This window comes from Cololabis saira, chromosome 6 (assembly GCF_033807715.1).
Source record: "Cololabis saira isolate AMF1-May2022 chromosome 6, fColSai1.1, whole genome shotgun sequence".
NCBI lineage: Eukaryota > Metazoa > Chordata > Actinopteri > Beloniformes > Belonidae > Cololabis > Cololabis saira.
Genome location: NC_084592.1, coordinates 2,262,808 through 2,272,842, shown reverse-complemented (window position 1 = coordinate 2,272,842; position 10,035 = coordinate 2,262,808). Strand labels below are relative to the sequence as shown.

Genomic DNA, 10,035 nt, shown 5'->3' with positions numbered 1-10,035 from the left:
CATTTCGACTTTTTTCTCGACATTTCTCCTTTCGCCATTTGCCTTCATTCTAAGGCTTATACAAGACTTAATTTTTTGTGGCTCCAGACGTATTTGTTTTTTGTGTTTTTGGTCCAATATGGCTCTTTCAACATTTTGGGTTGCCGACCCCTGGGGCCTCATGTACTAAGAGTGCGGCGCACAAAAAACGTGCGTACGCCACTTTCAACGCTCACGGTCGGATGTACAAAGAATGACGTGAACGTAGAAAGCTGCGGTCCTTCACTCACACATCAAGGCTGTTACACGCACTTTTCTGAGGTTCTGTCCGTTGGCGACACTCACTGGTGATGCAGTGAAGTGCAGAATATGAGGAAACGTGACGTCAACAATAAGTTCACGACCACATGAAGGACACGACAGTCCCCAATCATCAAATAAGTGACACACGGGTGGAACTGCACCAATTACACAATTAACCACATGGTCTGAACATATAAAGGTCGGCGCAGGACAACGTAACCTGTGCAAATCACAATGGCAGTACTGCTCATGGTAGACGACTGCAATAATGGCAGAATCAAGAGGGAGCGCATCTTCAGGGACCACACTGATTTACTGGCCCACGATGATGACTGGCTGGTCAGCCGTTTCAGATTTCCAAGAGCAATCCTCTTGGAACTCTGTGCTGAGTTGGGTCCCAGTTTGGAGAGGAGCACAAGGAGGAGCCACGCACTACCTGTCCCCCTGCAAGTGCTGACCACACTTGGTTTCCTGGCTACCGGGTCCTACCAGCGCGAGTTGGCAGACCGGTCAGGAATAAGCCAGTCCGCGCTGAGCCGTGCAATGCCAGCTGTATGGGACGGGATCATCCGCAAGTTCGGCAGGTACATCAGATTCCCGTATGGTGCAGCTGACCTTGCAAATATTAAAACGCAATTTGCAGCAATTGCCGGTTTCCCTAATGTAATCGGTGTGATTGACTGCACACACATTGCAATAAAGGCGCCATCGGTGGATGAATTTGCGTACGTCAATCGCAAAAACTTTCATTCCATCAACGTGCAGATCATATGTGACGCACAGATGCGCTTCACAAATGTTGTGGCAAGGTGGCCTGGCTCCACCCACGACTCCTTCATCCTCGCCAACAGCCTGATGGGGATGAGGCTCCAAGCTGGCAGGGTGCGGGATGGATGGCTCCTTGGTAAGTGATCGCTTACAATGTCGAAAATAAAGCCACTTCACAGTTCTTCAGTTATTATTTATTGGTTATTTCCATTTTTTAATTTAGTTGTATAGACCGTTGAGCGTGTGTGTGTTTCGGCTGCTGCAGGACTGAATTTCTCCTCTGGGAGATCAATGAAGTCTATTCTATTCATTAATGTGTCTATTGACAACCCATCAGGTGACAGCGGCTATCCACTGAAGGAGTGGTTGATGACCCCCCTCACCAACCCCCAGACTGCCCGAGAACTCGCTTACAACCACGCTCATACCATCACTAGAGCTGTTGTAGAGCGAGCGATCGGGCAGCTGAAATCTCGGTGGCGCTGTCTGGACAGGAGCGGGGGGATGCTGCTGTACCGCCCCGACAAGGTGGGCCGCATCATTATTGCTTGTGCCACCTTGCACAATCTGGCGCACCGCCATGGCGTCCCACTGGCAGAGGTGGAGGAGCCGGCAAACGAGCCAGAGCCAGCACCCCCCCTTGTGCAACCTCATGCAGCTGCCATTCGGGCCCGACAACGTGTCATTGACACACTATAGATGGGAAACTCAGTCAAGGTTCATTTTTTAACGTTTTATTATTGTATTATTTTAGTAGTGATCTGCTCCAGTGAGTCAGCAATGCGTGACATGGTTGCATTTAGTTGGTCAATTCCCCGACTGATCCTGTCGTGAATATCCAGGACCGCCTGCGTCAGCATGAGGCCGGTCGGACGGGCCTCATGATCGGAGGCAGCGGTGGCGCGGGGTTCCTCAGATGGGAGGGAGGAGGCTGTGACCCCCGAGGTTCCCGGTTCGGCATCATCTGAATAAAATTGTAACAATATCACTTCAGTCACTCGAGTCTATTATTTCAATGCAAGCATAAATAAGTTTACTTCACTGTGGGTTATGGTACACTTGGAGTTAATTTACCTTCATTTGGCTGCTCAAATGAGACGGAGTCGCCCTCAGGGACAGGTAGGAATCCTGTGAGGACGGTCTCACCCACGATTGCGCACACGCGCTCCTCAAAAGGGGTGAGCGCCTCCGTTCCTGCTCCACCACCCGTCATGGCCGCACTTCGCCGGTGTGCAGCCGCTCTCCTCTTTACCTCCATCTTTATGTCCGACCACTTCTTTTTTAATTCCTGTGGGCTGCGGTGCTCCGACCCCACAGCGTTTACGGACACAGCCACAAGATCCCACTCGCCTTTTTTCTTCTTTGTATTTATCCCAGAGGACAGGGAGCCAAAAAGGACGGTCTTCCTGGCCTCCACCTCTGTTAAAAGCGTTTCCAGCTCACACTCTGTGTATCTTCTCTTTTTGGTTGCTTTTGCCATTTCTAAAGTTTATTTGGCCGATTTTTACTTGCTGTTTTATACTCATGATCATGCGTCAGGGCGGAGTTTTGCGCTCCCGCATGTGCGCTCAATTCCACGCTGATTGTGATGTACAGAGAAAACTGCGTGGATTTGGGCGTACGCACAGCTTTGTACATATGAATTTTTGCGGTCTTGTTAATTCCACGCACGGATTCACGTTGAAATCCACGCACTCTTAGTACATGAGGCCCCTGGTCTTGATGCATGGCGTTCTCTCCACCCATGTCATGGATTCCCAGTGTAGTTTTTTACTTTAACTCACTCCCCTGTCTTTCCAGATCCTGCCACCCTAATCAGCCAGAAATCCACTCATTCCCTTCACCTGTGCTTCCCCACCCAGCACCACACCTGGTTTCCCTCATCAGCAGTTCCCCTTATATACCGGCCCATTTCCACCTTTCTGTTGCCAGATTGTCGAGTGTCTTTGCCTCGCTTTCCAGCCTTCCTGTCATGTTCTGTTTCTGCCTGCCTGTGACCCTGTATGACTCCTGGTTTTTTGGATTTTGCCTGCCCCTTCGGATTGTTTGCCTGACCTGCCTGACTACCCGGTTTTGACACCTGCCTGCCTTGGACCCGAATAAAGCCTCTTGGACTCTGATCTGCCTGGTGTTGTGCATTTGGGTTCTCTGTCCTGTCTGAGCCGTGACAACCCGACTATCAGGGACTACACTTTTTTCTCAGCTGTTCACCACTCATATTCCAGGCTAGCTTACTTTTTAGTCAGCAGCTTTCTGATGAGAGATATCTCAAAATCCATCCTATTACTTTCAGCGATCATGCACCAGTTCTTTCACTCTGGTGAAGAAGGGAATCACACCACCTTTAATACATCATTACTTAAAGATCCCAACTTTATTAGTTTTTTTAAAAAGAGAGTGGGACATATGGTTACATATCAACAACCAACCTGAAACGTCAGCGAGCGTTCTTTGGGAAGCGGGAAAAGCAGTAATTTGAGGCAAAATAATTTCAATTTCTTCAAATAAGAAAAAAGAAAATTTAGAAACAAGGGAATTAGAATGTGAAATTAAAGCGTTAGAGGAGGCCTTCCAGACCTCTGCTGATGAACACATCCTTAATAAAATAAGGAAACCTAAGATAGAATTAATATAATCATTGATACAAAAAAAACAGTTTCTGGTACAAAGGCTTCGTCTAGAGAACTTTGCACATCCCAATAGATCAGGGAGATATTTAGCCAATCAATTAAAAGTAAACAAGGAAAAAACAACTATAACAGCCATTAAGGATCAATCAGGGAATATTACGCATGATTCCTGGTCAATAAACTCACTCTTCAAAGATTTTTACTGTAAAATATACTATCAATCTGCCAAAGTTTCATCTTGAGCAGGTTATGAATTTAGATTCACGGCTCTCAATGGGAGAACTCCATGAAGTTCTCCGGCATATGCCCATTAATAAAGCTCCGGGCCCAGCTGGCTTGCCGGCTGAATTTTATAAAGAATTTTGGATCATATTAGCACCAACATTTCATAAAATGATCGTAAATATTAAGGAGGATAAAAGTTTACCCTCAAATATGTACTCTGCTTATATCAGCGTCCTATTGAAACCGGACAAGGATCCTACGCTCCCATCGAGCTACCGTCCAATATCATTAATAAATGTAGATCTTAAAATAATCTGCAAAGCTCTTTCCAAACGTTTGGAAAGAACAATCCAACAATTTTATCTGACTCAAGGGCCATTTAAATCCTTTACCTTCTCAACAGAGATTCTTAAAAAAAACAACTTTTTTTTCATTGCATGCTATTTTTTTTAACTTCTTTTAATTGATTGTCCTCACTGCTTCTCCTGGTTAAATATAGGAAATAATAAAAGTATTGCTGATGTTTATTAATACCTGTTTGACTTCAGAATGATTAGCTCTGAATACCTCTTTTATCTCTTTGTGTGATTTGATACATTAATCAGGTATGAATAGCCCGTTGCATGAATATCTCATTGAGCGATGAGTGTGACAGTCCTCCACCTCCAATGTACAATAGTCTAATTACGAGAATCTCAAACCATTGCTGATATTATTCCTGACAAGCATTCAAGGCCTTAAATGATGGAGACTGATCCAGACAGTGCTTATGAGCATGAAATAAAGGTGGCCGCGACAAGATGAAGCCCAATGACCTCATCAGAACAGCTGTCAAAAAAAAAGATTTGATTTAGACATTAGTCACACTTTTTCCTCTGACTTGGAAATAAAGTGATAATGCTGAACAATGGGGTCGGCAGAAAAGCAGAAAAATCCACTTTCATCTAATTTGATCAAATCTAAGTAATAACATATATATGAATAGCCAAGAATTCATTAGATGGATATGAAAAATAGCTATTAGTCGATCAAATTATAAAAAAAGGAACTTTGATAAACATTTTTTTTTGCTCTAGTAGCAGATCATATAAAGGATAAGAAAAAGTATGAATACATCATTTTACTTTTGAGTAGATTGGGCATATGAATCTTCCTCTTTATGTCAATCTCAGCATGTCTGTACGCTGCATTGCATTCCTTCAAACACAGAGGGACACGATCAGCGCTATTATATTATAAGTCTGATATGTGATGACATTATTAAGAGTATGACATGAATCTGGCTTCATTTCACCACCTCACCCCCTGCATTTCCAGTTCCCCATATCTTCAAAATGTTGGTGCGGGAGGGTCAGGGTTGGCGTAGAGATACACACATTTTGCCGTTAGTTTTTTCTTTTTAAATCCCAACCTTTTTGTAGAAGGTTCTTTCAAGCCCTGTTTTGTGCGCAAGTTTTATAAATGAGGCCCCAGGACTGTCACTTAGGTAGGAGCACTGGGTGATAAAAATGGGGAAAAAATCGGTATAAAAATATATATAATAAAAAAACAAAAAACTTTTAGCCTATCCCTAATTCCTTAAATGGTGACTAATCCTAACCAAGAAACTGTGTTGTTAACAAAGTGTATTTATTGATACAACAAAATACTGTAGGAGTAGATGGTTCCACAGGTGAGGTTCTCTGTTCCACAGGTGAGGTTCTCTGGTAGGACGTTCCACAGGTGAGGTTCTCTGTTCCACAGGTGAGGTTCTCTGGTAGATGTTCCACAGGTGAGGTTCTCTGTTCCACAGGTGAGGTTCTCTGGTAGATGTTCCACAGGTAAGGTTCTCTGTTCCACAGGTGAGGTTCTCTGGTAGGATGTTCCACAGGTGAGGTTCTCTGTTCCACAGGTGAGGTTCTCTGGTAGATGTTCCACAGGTGAGGTTCTCTGGTAGGATGTTCCACAGGTGAGGTTCTCTGGTAGGATGTTCCACAGGTGAGGTTCTCTGGTAGGATGTTCCACAGGTGAGGTTCTCTGGTAGCTGTTCCACAGGTGAGGTTCTCTGGTAGGATGTTCCACAGGTGAGGTTCTCTGGTAGGATGTTCCACAGGTGAGGTTCTCTGGTAGGATGTTCCACAGGTGAGGTTCTCTGGTAGATGTTCCACAGGTGAGGTTCTCTGGTAGATGTTCCACAGGTGAGGTTCTCTGGTAGGATGTTCCACAGGTGAGGTTCTCTGGTAGGATGTTCCACAGGTGAGGTTCTCTGGTAGATGTTCCACAGGTGAGGTTCTCTGGTAGGATGTTCCACAGGTGAGGTTCTCTGGTAGGATGTTCCACAGGTGAGGTTCTCTGGTAGGATGTTCCACAGGTGAGGTTCTCTGGTAGCTGTTCCACAGGTGAGGTTCTCTGTTCCACAGGTGAGGTTCTCTGTTCCACAGGTGAGGTTCTCTGTTCCACAGGTGAGGTTCTCTGTTCCACAGGTGAGGTTCTCTGGTAGGATGTTCTACAGGTGAGGTTCTCTGTTCCACAGGTGAGGTTCTCTGGTAGGACGTTCCACAGGTGAGGTTCTCTGTTCCACAGGTGAGGTTCTCTGGTAGATGTTCCACAGGTGAGGTTCTCTGGTAGGATGTTCCACAGGTGAGGTTCTCTGTTCCACAGGTGAGGTTCTCTGGTAGGATGTTCCACAGGTGAGGTTCTCTGTTCCACAGGTGAGGTTCTCTGGTAGATGTTCCACAGGTGAGGTTCTCTGGTAGCTGTTCCACAGGTGAGGTTCTCTGGTAGCTGTTCCACAGGTGAGGTTCTCTGGTAGCTGTTCCACAGGTGAGGTTCTCTGGTAGATGTTCCACAGGTGAGGTTCTCTGGTAGCTGTTCCACAGGTGAGGTTCTCTGGTAGGATGTTCCACAGGTGAGGTTCTCTGGTAGCTGTTCCACAGGTGAGGTTCTCTGGTAGATGTTCCACAGGTGAGGTTCTCTGTTCCACAGGTGAGGTTCTCTGGTTGATGTTCCACAGGTGAGGTTCTCTGGTAGATGTTCCACAGGTGAGGTTCTCTGTTCCACAGGTGAGGTTCTCTGGTAGATGTTCCACAGGTGAGGTTCTCTGGTAGATGTTCCACAGGTGAGGTTCTCTGTTCCACAGGTGAGGTTCTCTGGTAGATGTTCCACAGGTGAGGTTCTCTGTTCCACAGGTGAGGTTCTCTGGTAGATGTTCCACAGGTGAGGTTCTCTGTTCCACAGGTGAGGTTCTCTGGTAGATGTTCCACAGGTGAGGACAGTAGTAGTGGAACGAGGTCTCGCCAAAAGTTTTCTTCTAACTTTAGGAACCATTAAAAGGCCGGTACCAGAAGACCTCAGGGTCCGCGAGGGCTCATAATTTAAAAGCAGATCAGATAAATAAGAAGGCCCAAGACCATTACATCTCTGCAGACCCCGCACATCCTGGACACAAACTGTTTAAACTGGTCCCCTCTGGTAAACGCTACAGAGTACTGTGCACAGAAATGAGACACCGAAACAGTTTTTTCCCCAAGGGTGTCCCTTTGATAAAGTCTGGCAGGTGAAAAGTAGCAGTAAAATTCTCGTCTTAACCACTTTGCTATCACACAGACGCACACTTACTGTTCCTCATGCACTCTACACTGCACTGCATTCCCAACTGTTGTACATGTGATGTTTACGTTTACTCTGCTACCTGCTGAAAACAGACGGTTGTCTCAAACAGCTAACCAACTAATGTGCGCTCTGCTCTGAGCATGGCTTTGGTAGCAAACACCGCAACCCTTCAACCGTTTGACACCGAAACAGTCCCTGGCTCTGTCCGACGACGCTGGGCCAAAATGGTGCAAAGGTTTGAAAATTATACTACTGCAATGAACATACAGTAACTGGAGATGGTAGGCTCAAAGCATTGTTATTTGCACATACCTGTACTGTATCAAGTATACTTATTCAGGAAAGCCGCTTAGACAGCGATCATACCAGGCTACGGATGTTGGCTAAGAACTGTGAGTTCTCAGATGTTGATACAGAGATTAAAACACAAATGATACACTGTTGTACATCTTGAAGACTGGGCAGAAAGGTACTGCCAGAATCTGCCCTAACACTACAAGAGCTCCTTGACCATGCAAGGACACTTGAGATGTCAGAAATGCAAGCAACTGGCATAGAAAGAGGCACCACAGCTACAGTCAATGTGTTTGATCGGAAAGCTATGCACAAGCATCCAAGGGGCAGCAGTGCTCCAAAACAGCAATACAACACCCATTTCAGAAACTGTGGAGGAAACTATCCCCATGCTAGAGAAGGTTCTGTTAAAAACAAGGAATGTATTGCCTGGGGAAAAATTAACCACTTTGCAAGGCAATGTCGCTCTATATCCAATGACATGAAACATCCACAACAAAAAACTCAACAACACCCAAAGAAGGTTCATCACATATCAAAGGCTACACCAGAAAAGAACACGGACCATGAACTCTTCTAGCAGTGATGGTGCGGTCTTTGCAGTGGATCCTGACAAAACTGGTGAGCTACCACAGACCCAAAATATGATAAATGGTAGTAGTATATACGTTTTAATTTCAGGAATCTCCGAAAACTGTATACATGAGGCAGACTTCGTCATAAAAGGTGGTATCTTTAAAGTTCTCAGCTACAAGACATCCAAAGTCATCCAAAGACATCCACAGCACTGGAGCTGCAGATGAATTGGTAGCGAGCTATCTTAAAATGTTTCAACGGATCGGAAGGCTGAGAAATTTTCAGGTGAAGCTGCACATTAATCCAGACATCAAGCCCACATGTCAACCGCATCGACGGGTGCACTTCCACATCTGCCAGAATGTTGACGATTGGAGCTTGGAAACTGGAGACAGATGACATTATTGAGGAAGTCACTGGCCCAACGCCATGGGTCACCTATTGTTGCAGCTCCTAAACCTAAAGACTCAGATAAAGTAAGAATCTGTGTTGACATGTGCTAAGCTAATACAGCCATTGAAAGAGAACCGTTTACATCACTCTTAGGGCTGGGTATCGATTCAAATGTGAAGAATCGATTCGATTCCAATCCTTCAGATTCAGAATCGATTATCAAGATTTGATTCGACCCGATTCCGATATCAATTTGGGTTAGTGTTATTAAAAATGTTTTTTGAGCTGTTGCATGAATGATATGACTGTAGTTCTGCAACATATGAATACTAGTATTATATTGAGATTCAACAGCAAGTATTGCAGCTAATGATGCTGTAAGGACCAATCAGCTCCCAGAATGCTGATAGAACTGCTTTCAGAAACATCGTGGGGCAGAATTACCAACAGATCCAGGGAGGAAACAGAGAGTTTTTCCCACATTCCGTTATTATTTTTTCCATTTTTGGTCTATTTCAATTTTAAATTTTTGAGTATTTGGTTTTTAGCATTTTGTGCAAATGTAACCCCAAGACAGTATATAAAGTAATGAAATATAGACAATTTATGCAATTATAACTGAAAACTTGAAAACTAACTGAAAAAATGTTTTCATACTTTTAAACAAGTCTTTTAAACATATTTAAAGGCAAAAACATGGCACCAGTTATTCTTGTGTACCAAAAAAAAATCATTTTTTGGGCATAAACAAAAAAAATACCAAAAGGTGTAATGTAATAATGAAAAAAATAATCGATTTTTAGACATATTAATCGATTTTTAGGAATTAATATGAGAATCGATTTAGAATTGGAAAATCAATTTTTTTCAACACAGGCCTAGAACTCCCACTATAGATTACATGATACATGAGTTGATTGGAGCAACCGTGTTTAAGTTCGATCTGAGACCTGGACCACAACAGCCAGAGCTTCATGCAGACAGCAGGTACTACATTCATCACTCACCTACAAACCACTGAGTTTTGGTGTGTCCTCCAAGGCTGAGGTGTTCCAGAACGCCATATACCAAACATTACTAGGTCTCTCAGGTGTGAAGAACCTCAGTGACCACATAGACTACGTTTACATGCAGTCAAAGTTTGGGTTATGGTCAATATTCCGGTTACTGAAACATTGGGAATAATCTGTTTCCATGCGTGAGCTAACAGGGTTATCCCTGTATACATGGTAATTAATCGTTAAGGATATCTGGATCAAACCAGCGACGCACGGAG

At 44.4% G+C, this 10,035-nt stretch overlaps 1 protein-coding gene across 1 annotated transcript; it reads left to right on the top strand.

Moving 5' to 3' along the window:
• The first annotated feature begins 516 nt into the window (after nt 1–516).
• LOC133446274 (putative nuclease HARBI1) lies at nt 517–2,018 on the top strand. The gene is made up of 3 exons (XM_061724284.1): nt 517–1,186; nt 1,388–1,662; nt 1,893–2,018. The coding sequence occupies exons 1-3, from the start codon at nt 517–519 to the stop codon at nt 2,016–2,018; spliced, it is 1,071 nt and encodes a 356-aa protein (XP_061580268.1).
• The last annotated feature ends 8,017 nt before the right edge of the window (nt 2,019–10,035 follow it).

Coding starts and splice junctions, on each gene's coding strand:
- LOC133446274 (XM_061724284.1), top strand. CDS start 517: ATGGCAGTACTGCTCATGGTAGACGACTGCAATAATGGCAGAATCAAG. Junction 1,187..1,387: donor GCGGGATGGATGGCTCCTTG/GTAAGTGATCGC, acceptor ACAACCCATCAG/GTGACAGCGGCTATCCACTG. Junction 1,663..1,892: donor TGGCAGAGGTGGAGGAGCCG/GCAAACGAGCCA, acceptor GTGAATATCCAG/GACCGCCTGCGTCAGCATGA.